Source organism: Fusarium oxysporum, chromosome 4, assembly GCF_000149955.1.
Source record: "Fusarium oxysporum f. sp. lycopersici 4287 chromosome 4, whole genome shotgun sequence".
NCBI classification, from domain to species: Eukaryota; Fungi; Ascomycota; class Sordariomycetes; order Hypocreales; family Nectriaceae; genus Fusarium; species Fusarium oxysporum.
In genome coordinates, this window is record NC_030989.1 from 1472255 (window position 1) to 1492582 (window position 20328).

At 49.9% G+C, this 20328-nt stretch overlaps 6 protein-coding genes across 9 annotated transcripts; 2 read left to right on the plus strand and 4 right to left on the minus strand.

Moving 5' to 3' along the window:
• FOXG_07900 (uncharacterized protein) lies at positions 1–3774 on the plus strand. Its single transcript, XM_018386578.1, has 2 exons — positions 1–1578; positions 1730–3774. Exons 1-2 carry the CDS (start codon positions 1275–1277, stop codon positions 3442–3444), a joined length of 2019 nt encoding a protein of 672 aa, XP_018243756.1. The 5' UTR covers positions 1–1274; the 3' UTR covers positions 3445–3774.
• A 178-nt stretch (positions 3775–3952) lies between these two features.
• Positions 3953–8204, plus strand: FOXG_07901 (dynactin 1; the record flags this gene model as incomplete). The annotated part of the gene is made up of 2 exons (XM_018386579.1): positions 3953–4559; positions 4608–8204. The coding sequence occupies exons 1-2, from the start codon at positions 4158–4160 to the stop codon at positions 8202–8204; spliced, it is 3999 nt and encodes a 1332-aa protein (XP_018243757.1). The 5' UTR covers positions 3953–4157.
• A 68-nt stretch (positions 8205–8272) lies between these two features.
• Positions 8273–9522, minus strand: FOXG_07902 (signal recognition particle subunit SRP19). Its single transcript, XM_018386580.1, has one exon. The coding sequence runs from the start codon at positions 9289–9291 to the stop codon at positions 8464–8466; it is 828 nt and encodes a 275-aa protein (XP_018243758.1). The 5' UTR covers positions 9292–9522; the 3' UTR covers positions 8273–8463.
• A 221-nt stretch (positions 9523–9743) lies between these two features.
• Positions 9744–12586, minus strand: FOXG_07903 (uncharacterized protein). Of its 4 annotated transcripts, XM_018386581.1 has the most exons (6): positions 11903–12586; positions 11657–11821; positions 11560–11607; positions 11182–11467; positions 10391–11127; positions 9744–10333 (listed from the first exon to the last, which is right to left on the minus strand). In XM_018386581.1, exons 1-6 carry the CDS (start codon positions 11987–11989, stop codon positions 10226–10228), a joined length of 1431 nt encoding a protein of 476 aa, XP_018243759.1. In that variant the 5' UTR covers positions 11990–12586; the 3' UTR covers positions 9744–10225. The 4 variants fall into 4 exon arrangements, with proteins under 4 accessions (XP_018243759.1, XP_018243761.1, XP_018243760.1 ...); XM_018386583.1 differs by having other exon boundaries at positions 11560–11821; XM_018386582.1 differs by having other exon boundaries at positions 11657–11903.
• A 1439-nt stretch (positions 12587–14025) lies between these two features.
• On the minus strand, positions 14026–16759 carry FOXG_07904 (uncharacterized protein). Its single transcript, XM_018386585.1, has 3 exons — positions 16465–16759; positions 15585–16397; positions 14026–15530 (listed from the first exon to the last, which is right to left on the minus strand). Exons 1-3 carry the CDS (start codon positions 16558–16560, stop codon positions 14250–14252), a joined length of 2190 nt encoding a protein of 729 aa, XP_018243763.1. The 5' UTR covers positions 16561–16759; the 3' UTR covers positions 14026–14249.
• A 51-nt stretch (positions 16760–16810) lies between these two features.
• On the minus strand, positions 16811–18924 carry FOXG_07905 (uncharacterized protein). Its single transcript, XM_018386586.1, has one exon. It carries the CDS (start codon positions 18343–18345, stop codon positions 17644–17646), a length of 702 nt encoding a protein of 233 aa, XP_018243764.1. The 5' UTR covers positions 18346–18924; the 3' UTR covers positions 16811–17643.
• Positions 18925–20328: the final 1404 nt, after the last annotated feature.

Consider the following 20328-nt stretch of genomic DNA (forward strand, 5'->3'; position numbering starts at 1 on the left):
CAAACATTCCAGCCCCAGACTAAGACCAGACATAGTCCACATTCCGGCTCGACATTGCACTGCATTGTCGTTGTTGGATGAGGCTGGAATCAACAAGGGGTTAGTTAGAGTCAGAATGTGCTGTGCTTGGACTAGTTGAGGGTCGGTATTCACATCATAATGAGCGGACGTGCTCTGCATGGGGAGACAAAAAGATGGACCAGGGAGGAAAGGGAGAAAAGATGATATATCATGGCAAAGTCCGTGGGTTATGGTTCTCTTTGTGAGCGTTTTTTGTTTCCCGTCCTGTTTCGTTGGGTCCTATCACATTCGCTCATATTCCCACACACTCTCATTCTCTCACTTGTTATCAGGTTTTAACTAACAGACCCCGGCCCCCTTTCGTCCTACTTTACTAGGGACTGCACCCGACTGCGGCAAATACCTTGTTCCCTGTTCCTGGTGCCGTACACTTCCTAGTGGTCAAGTGGCTACGGAAGTGCAGCTGTTACTGCCGACAGACCGGGCGATACATTGGATGTGCAGACGCAGGACCAAGCTCTAAGCCAAACCTGCAGAGAACTGGGACATGTAGGGGTATTCCCCGCTGTTTACTCTTAGCAGCCCCTGGTGCAGTACGGTTAATCTATCTTGCGCATTGGTAAAGAACACAGTGGGAGAGTTAAGCTGAGCTTATCAAAGAACAAGAGGGTGTCATTGGATGACAAGGGAAAGGCTGTGAAGTTAAGGTGACAAGAAAAGAAGTGAAGAGAAGGGAAATCTAGGGGATCTAAGAAAAGAAACAAGAAAAAGTCAAGACAAGAGATCAAAGACGAAGGCGATAATGAGCCACGCCTAATTTCCCACTTTAGGCCCCGACGGAAAGAAAGGAAGCGAAAGAAAGAGACAGCATTACAGGTGCAAGCAGTTTCATTGTTCTTTGGAGGCTACTGAATGGGCTACCATTGAACACACAAAGACACGGCACTGCACAGACAGACAGTGGCCCAACACTGCGAGAATCATTCTATCTTCTTTCAGTCAAGAAAGGGAAAAAAGCAGAGAAGAGCCTATTCTGAGGAACGAAAAGGCCATAATAGCACACGATCATTGATTCTATCTTTATTTCCTATATCTACCTCACCAAGAAGTTGCGTCTCCTCAGCTCATCTCTCGGCCTCAATCTCAACGGCACCGAGACCAGGGTACAGGGTCTACCACCTCCCGTTCGTTTGCCTGTCAGAGGAACCAAAGGAAAGCAAAGCAAGGCAAAGAAGAAGGAAAGTCAAGCAAAAATGACACAGGTCATCTCTTTGGTTACGCCCTCCCAGGCTATGACCCCGGCCCACTCACCCATGGATTCTGATGACTACGATAGGCCCCGAGCCTTTCGTGCACTCCCCGACACTCCAGACTCTCCTAGTCCTCGCACTGCTGGCTTGGGTAGAAAACGTGCCGCTCCCATCAACACTTCTGACGCTAGCTATGGTAGACTTGAGAGACTCAAACTGAGTACGCCGAGCAGTATGGCAAGTAATGAAGCTACAAGAGATATTTGTCTCTGCACTCCGGCGCCCAAGATCCCACGACCTCGAAATGGTGAGTCGCTTCTTTCTTTTTCTTTCTTTCTTTGTTGATATGCTATTTCGTTGGTCATGATAGTGAAGCTTGGAGTTGTGGATAGTGACAACATTTATGCACAATCATCCTCCAACATATATTCAACATCATAGCTGACCGTTACCAATAGCTTTCATACTGTATCGCCAACATCACCAAGCCCAAGTTGTCGCTCGCAACCCAAACCTGTCCAACCCTGACATCTCCAAGATCATTGGAGAACAGTGGAAGGACGAGCCCCAAGAAGTCAAAGACAACTGGAAAGCACTGGCGGATGAAGAAAAGCAACGCCATCAGCAACAGTACCCTGACTATCGCTATCAGCCACGACGTGGTAACAAGTCACAAGGCCTCCGATCAGGATCTGTCTCCGCTGATGAATCTGGGAGATGCTTAAAGTGCAACCTCCGGTGCATTGCAACCCCCTCAACCCCCTCTACACCATACCCCACACCATCGGCGAGTGAAGGCAGAGCTCCCCCGTATCCATATACGCCGGCTTTGCGTGATCCAGAGGCAGCTCGTCGTGGAAGTTTTGGTAATTTGGCTATGAGACAACAACAGCCTTCCAAGCGTTCTCCTTATCGAGAAGTAGAGGAATACGGCCCCGAGTCACCAGAAATGAAGAGACGTCGCTACAACACTACTGTCAGCTATCACCCGATATCATCCCCGGGGACGGTGGGACGGGCATTGTCACTAGGAGCGGCTCCCCAGAGACCGTACCCTGTCACGCCTCTGCCCGAGCCGTACTTTACTAGATCAAAGTCAGGCCCGATGCCTCCCCCCCCACGACCAGCAGCAGGAGGGCCTTGGCCCCACCAGGAACATCGAGGCCGGCACCCTTCCTATGATGATGAGTCCCTCAGACTCCCTCCACTGCAGACTCAAACTGCCATGTCTCCCACGAATGCACAAGAGGTTGATATTCGACAGCTCCAGACTCCAGTCACGGGGCTTGGAATATCGAATGCTCGAGATCCCCAAGCTAGAAGCGTGGAGGCCATGGTCATGTCTATTCCGTTCACCCGAAAGCTAGCTGTGCTCTCTAAGATAAATCACACTCCTATCAGCTCTCTAGGTCCTGGAACCTTATCTCTTGAGAAAGTCGAGAACAGGGGGGCTGTCATTGCCGTAGAGGGGCCGAAGCCAAGAATATTGAAGCATGTTGGCTTGCTGGTTGAGCGAGCGCTTTCGACCTCCAACGAAATCGCACTCAAGACCTGGGGACAGATGACGGGAGACGATATCAACAGCAATCAAACTGGCTCCCAGGACAACGACGAGCCGTCAGAGTCGAACGCCAGCCTTGTGTCATGTTTTGAAACGATGATTCAATGGCACCAGAAGTCACGAGAGATGGTAAAACACATTACCAGCCAACCCGAATCGCTACGTGGATCACAGCGGGAGAGGGACTCCGATTCACCAATTTCACGACGTGGTTCAGTTGAAGAGGACAACGCCTCCAGATCATCATGGGATGACAACGGTAGTTCAAAGATACCGGTTGCCCTTATTAAGGAAGGATTCAGCCTCACTCTTTCGGACTCGTTCGCCTGTAAGATACCCATTGCGGACGCCTATGCACCGATCGACCATTGGCAGTGGATGGCTACCCTCTGGCGCGGTACCATCAATCCCGACCTTGTTGTCTACGTGAAACCAAGTCTAGAGGACGAGATCGCGAAGTGCGGAACGGTCGATTCCTACAAGGGGCTCATGGTTGTCCGTGTTGCGGTGGGTAAAGACTTGGATGATGCAACTGAACGACGAATTGTTTTTGAAGTCATTGAATGGGTACGGGGAGGGAGCTTCAGAGAGAAAGCCGACAAGACACGTTGAGATGACCGAAGCACGATATTCTTTTTGGAAGTGGGCGATGAAAAGGATATTGTCAAGGTTACACTTGGATCTGAGGATAAAATCTACAGCACCGCATCACTGATGGGTTGTTTATTTGGAGGAAACATGTGTTGGTTCAGTTAATATCACATTCCTGTCAATGGGAGTAAACATGTAAAGTTTAGTAGGTAGGAGTCCATGGCGTCAATACTCTCAGATCTGTTTGTTTGTTTACATGCGTTTCCAATGATAAGCATAGTCTGAGCCAAGTCCGGAGACTAAACAGACAAAGAATATGACCTGAAATCCTAATTATAGCTTAAAGAGATAAGTATCTTTCCATTCTCTTTGTTCGGCCTAGGTACACCTGACGTCTTACAAGTGAAGCTGAAGCTACCTATCCCTGCAAATCGGTGGAGTTTGAGTTTACCCCTGCAGCAAGTGTACGTACCTTAATCGCTAAACGCCGGGAATGACTGCCGCCATCGTAATTTATCCGAGAGGTAAACGCGCCCCCGACTTTAGGGACTTAATTCAAGTACCGCTCCACTACGCACTACCCCGACAGCTTCCCTCCCGTCTAATTAGTACTGTACGCGCCTCAGGAGACAGCATCAACAAAGACAAAGACGTTTCTCCTCGATACCGTTAAAGAGCACCTCAAGTACTAGCGGTGCCGGCACGATGCCCTACGATCTCGACAGCGCCTTATAATGCCGGATTTCAAGCCTGGGCAGACTGTCCAACTAAACGATGGCTCCAAGGCCATCGTTCGTTTCGTGGGCACCACTCACTTTCAGGTTGGAGAATGGATAGGCGTTGAGCTGGAGAACAAGACGGGCAAAAACGATGGAAGCGTTCAGGGAGAGCGTTACTTTGATTGTCCTATGGGCTATGGCATGTTTGTCAAACCTGTGATGGCCAAGATTATCGCACAAGCACCTACACCAAAGCCGGCTGCCCGGAAGCCTGCCGCAAGGCCAAGCAGTTTCGCACCTACTTCAGGTAGAGCCTCGAGTGCGGCAGGAGATGCAGGCTTGGGTAGAAGGAAGAGTCTCAATGCTCCCAGCCCTAGCCCAGTACCTAGAGTGTCCCGGCCGACAAGCATTGCAAGAGTAGGTGCTGTTATACAGCTGTTGAGTTGAATGCTAACCCGGATCAAGTCGCCTACGAAATCTCCCACAAAGCAGTTGAGTGCTGCTTCGAGCACCACTGTATCCCGAACAGGAACACCATCGAATGCGCGCGCCCCTTCCGTTGGAGCAAAGTCGCGCCCATCAATTGGGGGACCACGAACATCCATGGGTCCTCCGCCACCCACTGCTCGAACAAGACAAGCATCTACTTCGTCAGGCACAGCACGAGCTGCATCCGTAGCCCCAAGGACAACGACTAGCCGCATGTCTTTGGCCGGACCACCACGACCAGCATCTCGGCCAGCATCACGGCCAAGCTCAGCTGCCAGACGGACATCGGTCGACTCGCAAGCAAGAAGGGGCTCCTCGGACAGAGATGATATTGCTTCCCCTATTAAGGATAATGGGGACATTCTTTCACCTCAGCCCAGGAGCCCTGTTCAAGCCAGAACAAAGGCCCTTGAGAAACTTACAGGTGGACCTTCATCGCGAACAACCACACCCCCTGCAGCACGAAAACCTTCATCTACGACCACCGGACCTCGTCCTGCTGCAAGTACGGCAGCAAGTAGAGAAATCGAAGACCTCAAGGCCAAGTTGAAGGTTTTAGAGCGCAAACGGGCCGAAGATCGAGACAAGTTGAAACAACTTGACAAAGTCCAGGGCGAGAGAGACAAGTTCGAGAGTGTCATCCAAATGCTGCAACAAAAATACCAACCGCAACAGCAGGAAAATGCCGAGCTGAAGAAGTTACTGAAAGAGGCGGAAATGCGACTTGATTCCGTTGAAGAGCTTCAGGCAGAGCACGACAGCATATTAGAACTAGCAACACTCGACCGAGAAATGGCGGAAGAAACAGCGGAGGTTCTGAAGGCCGAACTGGAAGCCCTCAAGGAGAAAGCTGAAGAGATGGAATTGGAGGTTGAGATTTTGCGGGAAGAGAACGAAGAGTACAGTAAGGGAATGGCCCCCGAAGAACGAGCAAGTTCAGGCTGGTTGCAGATGGAACGGGCGAACGAACGATTAAAGGAAGCTCTCATGAGATTACGCGACCTTACTCAGGAGACCGAGGAAGAACTGAAAGGCCAGATTAAAGGGCTCGAGGAAGACGTAAAAGAGTTCAACACTATGAAGGAGGAATTCTCCAAGTGCCGCGGAAAGCTCGAGCAGTCAGAAAGTGCCGTGGAAGATCTACGTCAACAACTCGACAATGCTCTTGGTGCCGAAGACATGATTGAAGACTTAACGGAGCGCAACATGAGCATGTCTGAGCAAATCGAAGAGTTGAAGGCTGTCATTGATGATCTTGAGAGCCTGAAGGAGATCAACGACGAGCTCGAGATCAATCACGTGCAGAACGAAAAAGAGATGCAAGAAGAACTCGACTTCAAGGATAGTGTCATTGCTGAGCAGGCTCGACGAGCTGCCCAGCAAGAAGAGTCGCTAGAGGATATGGAATATACCCTCTCACGCTTCCGTGAGCTAGTGACAAGTCTGCAAAGCGACCTGGACGACATGAAGGCCTCACAAGCTGTCACTGAGGGCGAGTCAGAGAAACTCAACGACCGATCCAGGGCCATGATGGATCTCAACATGAAGCTTCAGATCTCAGCATCCAAGGCTCAAGTCAAGACTATCGACCTTGAACTTCGACGACTGGACGCCCAGGAAGCAGAGCAACACCTGGAGATCGTAAAGCTATTCCTCCCTGACACTTACAAGGAGGACCAGGATTCTGTTCTTTCTCTGCTTCGCTTCCGTCGGGTGGCCTTCAAGGCGAACCTCCTCAACAGCTTCATCCGCGAACGACTCAACGGACAGCCTCATCCTGGACACGAGGACGATGTATTTGCTGGATGTGATGCCTCGGATAAACTCGTCTGGGTGTCTACTATGTGCGATCGCTTCGTCAGCGACATGACGCACTGCACCATCGAGCAGTTCTCCAAGTACCAGAACGCACTGCACGAGCTAGAGCCTGTTGAGCGAGCCTTGAACGTCTGGATTGACGGTCTTCGCCGCGACGACCTGAAGGAGAAGACTTGCGCCGACGAGTTGCATCGTACCATCGCCCTCCTTTCTCACTTGGGAGAGGTGCACATCTCTAACAGCCTGGCTAACTATGCTGACGATCTTCACATGAAGGCCATGGTCATGCAGAGCCACCTCGACTCCGCAGCCGTCTCCTTTACCACCGTGCGAGGCCTCGTTCAACGAGTGGTTCCTGCTGAGGGCGAGGAGGATGAGCTGGCTCAGCACTTCGCGAAGAAGTCTGAGGCGGTTGTTACTCATACTCGAGGTACAAAGGTCATCGCCGCAAAGGCTGTCCGGGCTCTCCAGGATTTGCGAACGCGATCTCTGTCTCTACTGCCAGACACCAATGAAGCGTTTGAGCAATGTTGTGAGGCAACGCAAGAACTTGCTGATCTAGCACGACAGATTGGTCTCGGCATCCACAGCTTGTTCACTGCCGACGAGGGTCGCACTGAGCCCTTCAGCTATGCAGAGGTACAAACTGCTGTTTACAAGACAGTCCTTTCTGTCAGCACGTCAAGCGAGTCGGACCTGTTCTCTACTTATTTGTCCAAGTTGCGAACCGTCACCACCCAAATCAGTGACCTGGTGTCGCTTGCTACCGACCTGGATCAGGTTCAAGAGTTTGATGTCACTCCTGCGCCCTGGCGACTGCGATCGCAAGAGCTCAAGGCTCTCAAGACCATCCCCGTTGACGCGGAGGAGGAGCTGCGGCGCCTCAAAGAGGAGCACAGTGAGGCTCGTCGTACCATCGCCCAGCGCGATGAGCATCTCAGCACTGCTGTCCTCAAGATCGAGACGCTTGAGTCCAGAATGCGTGATGCCCAAGCTAACATTGATCGCATTGCCAAACTGCAAGAGGAGCTTGAGGCTTCAGGCCAGCAGGTCGGTAGCCTCAAGGAAGACATTGAGAAGCAGGATCGTGAGCTCAAGAATCTTGAATCAGAACGCGACAAGTGGAAGAAGATTGCCAGCGATAGCCGTGCTTACGCTGATGGCGCAGATGCTGCTGGAGCCAAGGCTGGTCAAGAACGAGCCGTTGCCACAGCTCGCGAGATGGATGCCCTCAAGAAAGATATCGAGAGTCTGCAGTCTGCAGTTCGATATCTACGCGAGGATAACCGCCGGGCTCGTACATCTGAGCAACATAAATACGAATGGCTGGCTGAGCCACTCAAGAAGCCTACTTCTGTTGCTGAAAAGCGCCGTAACATGATAGCAGCCGAAGGCAAGGATGTCCTCGGCGAGCTCGTCAAGATGGCGTCTTCCGCTTCCCTTTACGACTTCGCTTCCCTGCCCCAAGACAAGCTCGCCTGGAAGCCTGTGCGATCAACGCCGCAGTATCATGCAGCCAAGCAGATGGAGGACTATGCAAGCTGGGAATCTTGGCAAGAGTCGGTCCTTAAGAAGGCCCACGTTCTCCAAGGACAAACGGCCAACGCTGAACGGAGAAAGAAGACGCCCACAGCAGCTCGTCTACGTATTAAGTTGCCCGGCGTCGACGGAAAGGTTGTGCCAGGCTCAGGAAGGGGTGTCCAGATCGTGGGATCGCAGGAATGGGAGGCTTTACAGGGCCGGTTGGCTGTATGATTATAGAATATTACATACCCCTTGATTTCGTCTTTGTCTTTCATCAATTCTGGTGGATTTTGTTGGTATGAGAGAACGAATAGCAAATCTACGTAGCAGAAGCAAGCTTTGCCAAACCACCTCTGACATTCAGGGGCTTTTAGGAATTGAATCTTGAATCATTTCATCTTTTTTGTTCATATGTGATTATGCTTGATCGCTGGGTATCTCTATCCTTCCCAGATCATGGCACCCTCTACATTCCGTACAATGGATCCCCTCATGCTTTACCCTTACCCTTCTTATCCTTCTTCTTCTTACTACCACCACTGCTGCTCTCTTCGCCGCCACCTCCTTGTGCACCCATAAGAGCCGACATGGGGTCTCCACCGCCTTGCATCTCCTTCATCATATCCTTAAACAGATTCTCAGAGACACCACCGCCCGTCATAGCAGCACTTAGATACGGCACCAACTCGCCCATTTTCCATCCGCGCGGCACAGCGGGCTTGGGATAGGGCTTTCCAGCCTCGGGCTGTAGCTGGCCTCCAATGCGGACACGCAGACCGGGGCTGTCTTCGGTCGTAGGGTTCTCGCGCAGGTGTTCAGCAACAAGACGATACAAATGATGCTTGTTCTTGACAGGGTGACCAGGCGTCTTCTTCAGTCCGACCTTGACACGACCAGGGTTCGCCCAATCCTTCGGATGCACCTTTTCAGGTTCAAAAAGTGTTGGTAGGCGTAGTCTCGAGCAGGCGTTTGCGATCTCTCGCGCGAGGGGGTCCTTCACAGCGAGTTCAGCGCCCACACGACGGCCCTCTGCGCGGGATCGTGATGCATCGAAGTAGACAGGGTAGAGACATTGGAAATCGGCGTAGGCAGATCGATCGGCTGAGGCGGGCATGGTACCGCCAGCAAGGGCATCGGCGGGGACGATGGCGGGCATCTGACGAGGAGGAGCTGCAGCAGCGGGAACTGTTTTAGGAGCGGCCTCGGAGGGTTCGACTCGGCGCATGATATCGGAGTCGGCGAAATCATCGATATCGGCCTCGGCAGGGTCAGAGTCAAAGTCGCTGTCCGACACCTCTTCTATTCTTGGGTGGGACATTTTTGCGGTTTTGGTGGGTTGCCAGAGGAGGATGAGGAGGACGGGTAAAGTTGGAGGGACGTTTGGTAAGTGTCAGTATCCTCCAGCGGTCGAGAAAAGACCGAGTTCGATATAGACGAGGTTACTCGTCGGGAGAGTACAATTGAGACCCAAGGACTCGGGTTGGCAATGGTTGAGGTGAGGTTGAGAGATATGGGGTACAAGTGGGACATGGAAGGTGGCACTTTGCCCATGAAGTTCACCAGGCCAGGTGTGGGATGAGCCTCAATGTGGGGTATAGGTAAAGCTGTTGCTCACCGAGTTCACCGAGAGTAATTCCTATTGGTACGAAAATGAAGGGTCAACAAGACAGGGGCAAAAAAAAGTAAGCTTTGTTAACTACAAGGATACCATGAAGTAAAAACTATCTGGCTATCTAGGGAAGGAGAGAAAATTTGAGATTTGATCATAGTTGACAACTGAGGTGACATTGAGATAACTCTAGGCAGCTTAGGCTAAGGATAACCTTGGGCAATTGTTAGGATGAGAAGCAGAAGGGCTTGAGATCTGCAATTAGAGAGCTATGGACATCAAGGTCGGGATATGAACTAGATATATGAATCATTCATAACGGTGAATATTAGACCCTCCGTTCAGTCAATGAGTGATGTACCAGGATAAGGGCCTGGGCGCCCTCACCAAGTATGAAGAAATACACATCGGCAACTTGACAAGAATGATAAAGTCAATCAATTTATCGAAGCTCAGTTATCCCATTCCATAGAAAAGCCTGTCACAGACATAGTAGAACTTCCTAGCCCTTCGTATAATGAATATTAAAAATTGTGTGATCGAGAAACGAAGTGACTATAGTGTACACCAGATCAAGTCCGAAACTGTGCCAACCGAGTGCCTTGCAACCTGTTGCGAACGCTACACATGATGCAGCTATTCATCAGTTTTCGTGTATCTTGCTGTTGGTAAACTTGGTATTCGGGGGATGACCGTCGACCTTAAATCTGCAATGCGACCGAGTGCACACACCATTGGTTACATTGGGGCACTGCAGTGGCGAAGTCAGCAAGTAGTAACAAAGGCTTTGAAATTTGAAAGAACTGACATTATGTCCATATATGCAGTCGTTGACATCACAATCTTGTCCGTTAATGCAGGGGTTCTGTCGGGCGAGCATTGCGAGTGCCTTTAACTGTTCTTTTGACGGCTTGAACGTATGGTTGAAAGTACAAGCACCTATTCTGGTACAGGGCCCACGGAGAAAGTGATTGTTGCACAGTTTGTCGGTGTCCTCACGACGCTTGATATCTTCCATGGCTGGAATACCAACCGTGATGGGAGGATCGCGGCCCCGAGGTCCAGGGCTCCAAGCTGGCTGAGGAGGTGTCTTGCTCGCGGGCTTAGTCTTGTCCTGTTTAGGAGGTAGGGGCATGGTCAGTTTGGGGGGAGGACTGGCGCTTTTCGTGATCTTGGCCCAGGAAGTTTGTGGAGGCGACATGGATGAAGTGCTCGTAGCAGGCGTCAATACTGCTTGTGTTGCTGCGCGAGCTACCGGTGAACTCTGGGGTTTGGTCGCCTCGGTATGCTGGACACTCGGTGTCTCTATCAAAGTCTTATCCACAAGTTTGGTCGTGCGAAAGATATCGCCGTCAAGCGCGTAAACAGTGTTGCCGCAGGCCTCGATTTCGCGCACTATAGGCTCTCCCAGAAGTATGGAGACGCACATTCTGGCATCCCCGGCCTCGTTAACTCTGCGAAGAAAAGGAGCATATTGGGCACTATGGCCAACGCCTAACATGACGTGCCTACAGTTATAGCATCCCAAATGCCACATTGCCGTTTCTATGCACGTCAGTCAAGTGTGTCTCTGGCCATTTCACCAGCCGTTGGACGCACCTTGAATCTTGCGAACCAGTGTTCCTTTGCCCAAGCCGATATCAATAAAGTTGAAAGAAGACTTGGCCTCTGTGAATCCGATAGCAAATTCATGGAAAAGGCTTGGGTCATCAATGCTGCCATCATTCAGCAGGGCTCGGCCCATCTCAGCAAGGTTGACCAGAACGTCGCAGAAAATTTCGAACGAAGATGGTAGGCTAGGACAAAGCCTCGCTACCGCGAGAAGCAGAGCTTGCGCCGCCTGCTTACCACCTTCGCGGCCTTGCTTGATAAAGCGATTGTCAAACTGCATGACAGTTAGCGAGACCTTCCTTCACGACGGACAACCTTTTGAGAAGGCGAGCTGGTTGAAATTAGACAAGACGAGATCAAACGTACAATGAGGCCATTGCCGTCCATGATTATAAAGACATAGTTATTAGCGCTCTGAACATATTAGCTTCTGCGTTCTGTGTGCACAGTGACATGTATGTACCCTGATGCTGTTGAGGTCCGCGGTGAGCGTTTCACATTGCAATCGAGTGCCTTCATAGAGTTTGCGGAGCTGGCTCATATGATTCAAACCCAAGCTAGCGTCGGCAAGCTTTTCTTGGAGGGCATGATTTGTTTCTTGCAGCGCATGCAATCTTTCTACAAGATCCTGTTATGAGAGTCAGAAATGATCGGACAATACGAAGTTACAAAGAGGATACTGCAGAAAGTACCGGGGCGGAATTCAGACCTTGATATATTTCTGCTCGGGCATTTCTCGAGCCTGTAGAGCATTAAATCGACTGACCAAGTCATTCATTTGAGTATTAGATGCCATTTTGGAGGTCTCTTGTAGCGCGAAGACAGGAGTTGGTGAAAGGCGCGTGTCTGTCTCGATAATGAGAGAGTTGGACAATAAATGGGAGAAGAAAGAAAAAAGATCAGCTGTTGGCCCTGTAATTGCACGCACCCAGCCAACATGCACACCCTAATAAGTCAGGCAAGGTAGTAGATACCCTAGGTAGGTACCCTTTCTCCGTCGGCGCAAGGGGATTGGATTGTATGGGGGTGGGAGAAAGGAAAGTGCAGTGCAGCGCAGTGTGAGTATAAAAGTAAGGCAAGGCAAGGTAGCGGTAGTGTGCACGTTTGGGGGAGATGAGATGAGGAAAGAGCAGTCAGTGAGTTCAGTTGCCGAGAAAAGCAAGCAAGCCAGCAATCAAACCGAGCTGAGCTCTTCATTCGGCGCTGTTATTGGTAACTGGAAGCTGCTTTGATCAGGTCGAATCAAAGACGGAAAATTGTTAAAGAAAAGAAGAAGATGTTGATGTTGATCTTATATCAACTGAAAGCAATCGAGTTAGATTTGGTGTGCGACTTTTCGCAAAAACTTTTTTTTTCTAACGTCGTGTTCCTTGCGACCTTGCCTCGATAAAAGCCGAAGTTGGGTTGGCTAAAATGTGTTGACATAAAAGTCAAGCACAGCCTTATTTATAACCGGGACTTAATCATCTTGCAAAAGGACGTATCATGGAAACGGGATTAAGTCTTATAATAAAAGTAAATTTACGGATTCCTGAAACGAACGAATCTGAAAACTGAAAATGACTACGGGGATGCCGCTGGAAACAGTATTCAATAATCTGCTATATTTCGTAGGTACTAAATTTGACGATTTATTATATCACACTTGGCTCCTTCCCGTCAGCGATCACAGTTAAGCAGGCCCGAGACAGGGATCATCAGCCCACGGCCTTGCCCATGCAAGCTGCAGGTGCAGATCCACAGTGGAGACGCGCGCCAAAGGTGAAAGATCGAACCCCGGGTCAATCTGATTGGCTCAGATGTCACGCCTGAGCACCTATCGATAGAAGCATGATACAAACCAAATGACTACCAAGGTACTTCCATCTCTCCAGGCGTGAATATATGATTGGGTGTGAAATAGTAGATTTTAGAGGCCAATACTAATCCAAGATCCTGGTTTCTCGTTTCTCTCTCCTGAAATCTGTTTATCTTTCGGCATACCAATTAACTGCCTATAACCATGCAAGTGTGCGGCTTTTTATGTCGATTCGCCTTACATATAGTCAACTCCACTCTACCGTTTGATCTGGAAAAACGCCTTGTCATCTCATTGATTCATCTACGGTTAGCGCTAAGACAAAAACACGGAACCTCAAAGCCATACACTTTGCTCAACATGTATATTCTATGGTTTTCTGATCTTTTCATGAACCGCAAATATCATAGGCTATCTATGTCTCATATCCACACAATAACATGAATACTCTTCAATTACCCGAAGACCTGCGCATGACGCCTCCAATCTGACCCGGTGTTATTCACATACGGCGACTAATACATCCAGCCGCATGTAAACCGAGCAGAAGACTTCACTATTCGCCACCACAACAGACAAATACTGACAGCGTTGGTTTTCGAGTTACAGTGGGTGACACAGCAGACCAACATCGGCTCTTGAGGCCACCAACAGCAGTTCCCGTCTATCTGACAGCCTATCCACGGGCTCAAGCCCTCAGCCTGATCCTGCAGACGCCCGTGCAAGCGACATGCTCCGCGTGTCAAAGATATTACCTGTCCAATCAAGAACCGCCCCTACTGCCGTACGCGTGCAACTGCATTGACTAGAACGCCTTGCCACTATGGACTACCAGAGCTGGCGAGCCCTGAGGCATACTGTCTCATTCAAGCATTTGTCCGTTTATTCGGTATCACAATGGCTGTAGCTTTAGACTTCAAGCGACCATTCGTATAATGGAGAATATAGTCTAGGCACTGTGAGATACGACAGCTGGTCTGCCCTGATACATTCATAACATATGCAGCTTATTTAGGGGCGGTAAACCAGGCTCTGGCCATTTCTGAGTTGTCAAGTATTTTAGTCTGATTCATTCATGTTTCGGCTAGTTCTTCCTCAAGTGTTGGAAAATGTGAAAGCTGAAATCAGGGCTGTGAGCCAACCTTAACCAATAAAACTGAGAAGACCGCCGACTATTGTGAAATCAAAGAGAGCATAACGCTCACTGTTTGCACGGTGAGTCTACCACAAGATTCAACAATCTGACATTTTCAAGATCCTAGATGATGTCGGGAATGCTCCCGTCCGTCGCAGCAGGGAACTGGTTCAGCATTTGCCAAACAGTATCATCTCCCCATCCACCTCCAAATTGCCACATGGAATCATTGCCAATATCTCCTTGGCCACCTTGCAGGGGTAGAGGAAGCATAGTCATGCCGGGGCCCGCTGTAAGGTCATTGTAAACAAGATCTCCTGTCGGAAAGAAAGGGGCCATCGCATTCAGATTGTCCACTGAAGGAACTATCCATGTCGAGTCCAGTCCCGGAAAGTCACTGCTGCACAAAGATGAGCTACCTGGTGTCGAATCTGCGTTTGCTTTGATCGACCCCGCTGAAGAGCTGGGAGCTAGAGATGGCAAGGAACCAGTCTGGGTTTTGTTCATCGCTCTCTTGAATCGAGCAACGATAGCTCTTAGCACGCCCTGAGCCGACTTGGCCAGCGGATTGCGCTCTTGAATTGCCGAAAACCGTTCGATCGTCCATTGAAAGTGCTCAATCGTCTTGTCGGTGTACTCCGTGTGCTCACGTGGAAACAAGATATACACGGATGCCAGGAGTACAATCGCATCGAAACTAGCGAAAAACAACATGAAGTTCCTCCACGAGTCTGGGGGCAAACCTTCGAATGTCATTTTCTGAATTTCGAGTGTTTTCAGACTCGCATGAATAGCCTCCACTCGACTCTCAAGGCGATTGAAGATAAAAGGCCTGTGCAGAGCCATCTTACTGAACTCATGAAGACTCGCAAAGTAGAATCGATTTGCTGGATACCAGTGTGCCTCTGGTAAGTGGTCCCACCGTGTATCGGGGTTCTCCATTCGAAAGGAAGCCGGCATCTTCTTATCAAGATTTAAAATACATTGGTGAATCTCGTCAATCTTTGCAGGGTCCATTGGGTATGAACCATCGACTTCAAGGTTCTGAATTGCCCGCAAAGGGCCACAAAGTTCGTAGTTCCACAAGAGCCGAGTAATCGGTGTAGGATGATCATCTTCGCTTCGAGGAACCACTGGCATCTTGGTGCGATTTTGAGGTATAGGCGCGTCAACTGGAGGTGTAGGAAGAGTCTGATTCCAGTCGACGGTTCCTGGACGTCCAAGAACCATCGCGCAGTTGAGGTCCCAGATGGCGAGTAGGATGTAGATCCTTCTCCTCCGTTGAATCAGCCATTGATTCTCTAGAATACTCTCGACGCTTGCGTCCTTTGGTCTGGGATCTAAGCTGTCACGATGCATCCCCAGGTCCTGAGCATCGCGAATCGCAATTGCGATGGTGTGCCACTACCCAACATCAGTCGACTCTTCTCTAGGTATCATCGACTAACAGGAACTTACTGCATCTGTAACCTTTGCCGTAAACTTGTGGAATGACGCCCTGAGAAATTGTGCTTGCACTGTAGACAGAGACAAGTTCTTCTTCCCCAAAAGGTCAAGAACTGCCTGCCCTGACTCGCTATACTCGACAGCCAAGTCTTCGAATCTCATACCTCCAGCAAATTTGAGCGAGTCGAATGTGGAATCTGGCTTCTCGGGCAATAGGAGAAGGGCCGTCGCTATGATTTGAAATACAACTGCTGGAAAGGCTCGCAGTTCAGGGTTCAAGCCGCGGGGACCGACATCTGAGAATACCGAGAACGGCAACGAATTCCACTCGTCGAGTTGCGCATAAAAGATGTCAGGGTCGATTGGATAGTACTGCCAGTTGAAGCCACGCATGTACATCTCGACGAGTTTTTCGATGTAATTCCGGGCAGGTAATTGTCGAATTATAGCCCTGTACTTTTCCCTCAAGGCAAGCTCTTTGCCGGGAGAGCCTCCGGAGGAATCACGAGATGTTAGATCTGGGGGCCCATCTTCACCGTCTGTGAGCGTCTCGATGCGTTTAAGTATACCCATGGTAGACGCGCCATTGTGAGCGTATCCCCAGTCAGCTACCTTAGACGACAGAGGCTCGCCTAGCCTCTCATTCGATGAGTCAACATACTGTGATGGTGACGGCTCGGCTTGTTTAGCGAATGTATCCGAGTAAGTCGGCGAGGCTTTTGTTGTCTGCTTGCTCTGTTTGGCTGTTGGAGCTCCTGTTTCATAAACACAAGCTGACTCTTTATTTCGAGACTTGCAATTGCCGCATGGTTGTTCGCGGTCGCACTAAAGATGTTTTCAGTCAAATATTTCTTGTATAAGACAAGTGTATCGTAGTCTTGTAGTTACGGACCCTCTGCTTTCTTCGATGGCATTCAGTGCACGATATGACAATTCGTCTTCTCTTCCTCAGACGCGGACCATCAGCGTTCTCAGCTGCTGCTGTCATGTCGGCTTCTTCGGAAACGGGTATGAATGACTGATCACTTGGGAATACCCGGAGCAAATATGTAAAGTTATAGTAAAGTAGTATGGGATTCAGATACTTAGAGGCTAGAGGTCAATATTAAGGTGGAGTATGGGAAGGTCTATGTTGATCTCGGCGGACGAGGATCAGCTTTCAAAGTCCTCTAACTCCGGGCTTCCAAGAAAACGGCGTCACTTTGATTGTGGGGCATCCATTACAAGAATGGAATTCAGCCCTGTGCATCTTTGAATGGACCCACGTTATTGAAGGAAGAAATGGATATATGCAGCTGGAGTGAATTAGCTACAACCGTCGACATGAGAGGTGCATTGAAAGCACACGCAAGGAACCGAATTATTCCGTCATTGCAATTCATATTTCGTATCTTTTCCGACAATCATTCTCGTAAGGTTGTGTTGAACCTGGTATCATAGATGCAGTAGAGAGGAACCAGGCTTATGCAGTTGGAGGAGGCCTAGTGCTTAGATGATATTCCCAATCAGGGAACCAAGTCTCATTTCTCTTGTAAGTGAGTTACTCCATGGATGCTCCATGTAGTCATGATATTCATGTCAGACCCGCTAGATGTCTCGATAACTCCAGTGCAGCCTGCCTACCGCGCGAAAAACCTCAAGGCCATCCCGACTTCCAGTCATTTCCGCTTCTTAACGAACCCGCTCCGTGTAAGCCTTCCATGCCGCGGACCGATATCGCTCAGCTTCCTCCTCAGGATCGCTTGCCTTGATGATACCGCGTCCAACAATAGCAATGTCAGCACCGGCAATACCAATGATCTTCTGTGGCGTGTTGTACTGTTGACCCTTGCCATCACCCTTGATGGCTTCATTCTCATCCGCGCCCTCAGGGGGCAATTGGCAACCGGGGGTCATGTGGATGAAGTCATCCTCGGGTTCTGTGTTGAGACACTCCTGTGAGACAAAGCCCATGACGAAGTTCTTGTGTTCCCGCGCGGCCTCTACACATGCTTGCGTATATTCCTTGTTCATGAAGTTGCCCCGACTCGACATCTGTGCCAGGATAAGCAGGCCCCTCTCGATCGGCGCTTCATCGATGCCGGGGGAATACTGTCTCATCGCCCTCAGGTATCGTCTTGACGAGGCGTGGTGAATCGGCCGACTCGTACTGTTGGGTGACGGTGGTGGTGGAAACAATGCTACCTTTTCGGCCGCTGTCAGCGCGAGCAGGTTCCGGCGTGTCCTTCTGGTTCTCGTTGTCTGAACGCTCGCTATCCTCATCCAGTTGACTGGCGGTGGGAGTTCCAATGCTGATAGATGTCTTGACCTCGTAGTGGTATCGCTCGAGCCATCGGTTGGCAGCGTGGGCCAGAGATGTAACCGAGGCCTTGCCTGGAACCATATTTACATTGGTAATATGTGCCCACTCGATGATGCGCGCAGCACCGCTAGTATACTGCAACTCGACCGTATTGCCAATATCACCAAACTTGCGATCCTCAAAGATGAGGAAACCATGCTTGCGTGCTAGTGAGGCGAGCTTGGCACCAGTACCTGTCCTAGGATCAAAATCCCAGCCGGCCACCATGTCATAATGAGTCTTGAGGACGACGATGGAGGGACCAATCTTGTCGGCGAAGTAGAGCAGTTCGCGAGCGGTTGCGACATCGGCGCTGAGGCAAAGATTCGAGGCCTTGAGGTCCATGAGCTTGTAGAGATGTCGACTGAGAGGATGGGTAGCTGTCTCAGCTCGACTGGCGAAAGTCGCCTTGAGGGTAGGATGCGGCGACATGACACGGTAAAGTTTGTTCGAAGATCAATTTGATATGAACAAAAGTATAGGAAAAGACGGTGACTCGAACTGGGGAGCGAGCTCAAGCACACTAAATCGTATGTGGATCTAAGTCGCAAGTTTTGGGCAACCTCGACACTTGTCCAATTCACAAAGATGTTCACAACAATCTAGTCTACCTGGCGCAAGTGGCGGTTTGGCTTGATAGAGGGGAAGCTGGGGAAAAATGAAAAACGGAGACAAGAGCCACTGATAGGAACGAGGGGTGAAGATCTTATTAGCTTCGGCCGAATGGGTCTCGACTGAAAGTGTCGTCCGATGTGAGGCGTAAATGGGTGGAATGTCGATCGGGAGTGGGAGGAGAATTATGAGGAGAGGAGAGGAAAGAGAGCGAGTTAAGAGGAAGGAGGAGGAGGTTTGAAGTAAAAACCTTTCGCAGAATGACACGGGATGGGATGGGGTTAGTTAAGAAGAGACTGTAGGTGAGAGGTGAAAGGTAAAAAGTGAAAAGTGACGATCCACAGCTCGACTTAAAGAAAAGTGACCTATGGACCCAACCAACGAAAGGCACTGAAGGTGAGGCGAGAGACAAGGCTAGAGGGTCACTACCACCTAGGTGCTAGTGCTAGGGTACCTTAGCTTAGCTCCAACATGAAGCGAAAGGGCGCTTGAACCTCGAGATTCATAACAAGCTAACACGTTTAAGGCCCGAGGCTCAAACGCAGCCAGAAAGTAAGTAGGCATTCAGAGGTTGAAGGCACAGGCGTGGCGTCAAGCAGGGATTAACAAGAGTGTCTCTTTTTTACTGTAACAGGCGGCGAATGCAACATGTACGCACTAGAGGCACTACTGTAGGTATGTATGTACTCAGACAGGAACAGGGGCAAGGATGTTTGACAGCAATTCAAAGAAAATGGCACTGATATGGACGATCCAAAGCTTGAAACTCAACTTATCCTGGCAGTTCTCTTTTAGCCGGAGCGGACAAGGGCAGCCACCCATCCATCCATCTTTGTAGTGGAAGACTCTGTGAGGAAGAATCAGCCAATTGAAATGGCAAGCAAATAAATCCTTCTTTGGGGAATTGGTCGGAAGTAATCCGATATGTATAACTACATGACTACACCTTGTCTACAAGTCCTCCATTCGCCATTGCCCAGTGAAACAATCCTCAACTGAAAAAAATACATACTCTCCTCATCCTGATCATATCACCACCGATGGAAACAAATTCTTCCTAACCCTAGGACCCATGCCCCCATACCTAGATCCATACCGTCAGTGACGTGTATCGTGGGGGGCACCAAGACGGACAAGTCGAGAAGCCAATTCAAGACAAGCTTGGTGGATGAACAAAGACACGAAACCCCAAAAATCATCTGATTTTAGAGGAATTAAACAAGCATACACCTGCTGTCGAGACCAGGTCCAACGTTGGCTATCCGGGTAGGGTTTGGCCTACACTGCACTTTGCGGATCAGGGATCAGAAACTAGAGAAGTAGGGCGAGATGATCATAACCAATCCTGGCTTAATGATCTGTTCAAGACAGCCCAAGAGGCGGGAGGCTTTGCCATGGTGGATTGATGCTTTTCACCATACCATGGAAGCGGCTATTAAATGGTTCATGGTTTTTATGATACTGACTGCAGGTGATATCTCAACACAGACCATCACCAAGCTCAACAAAGGGATCATCTCTCAGGTATGAGGCGGTTAGGATACGATCATCACTCTGATTTTCCAAAAACCTCCAAGTGATCCGGCTGGGTTACACGACATCTAAACTATTGCCGCAAACACCCGTTTCAGCGGTTCTTCAAGCCGGAGCCAGCGAGGAGGGATTAAGGGTGACAGGACAACTAACCTAATTCACGGCGTACAACGTCGAGATCCACAGAACCCCAGGTACATGACTTTGCATCAACCCGACCGTCTCCAGATGCGCGTTGCCTGCCTGTCTGGTACATGTTGTTAGTAACTC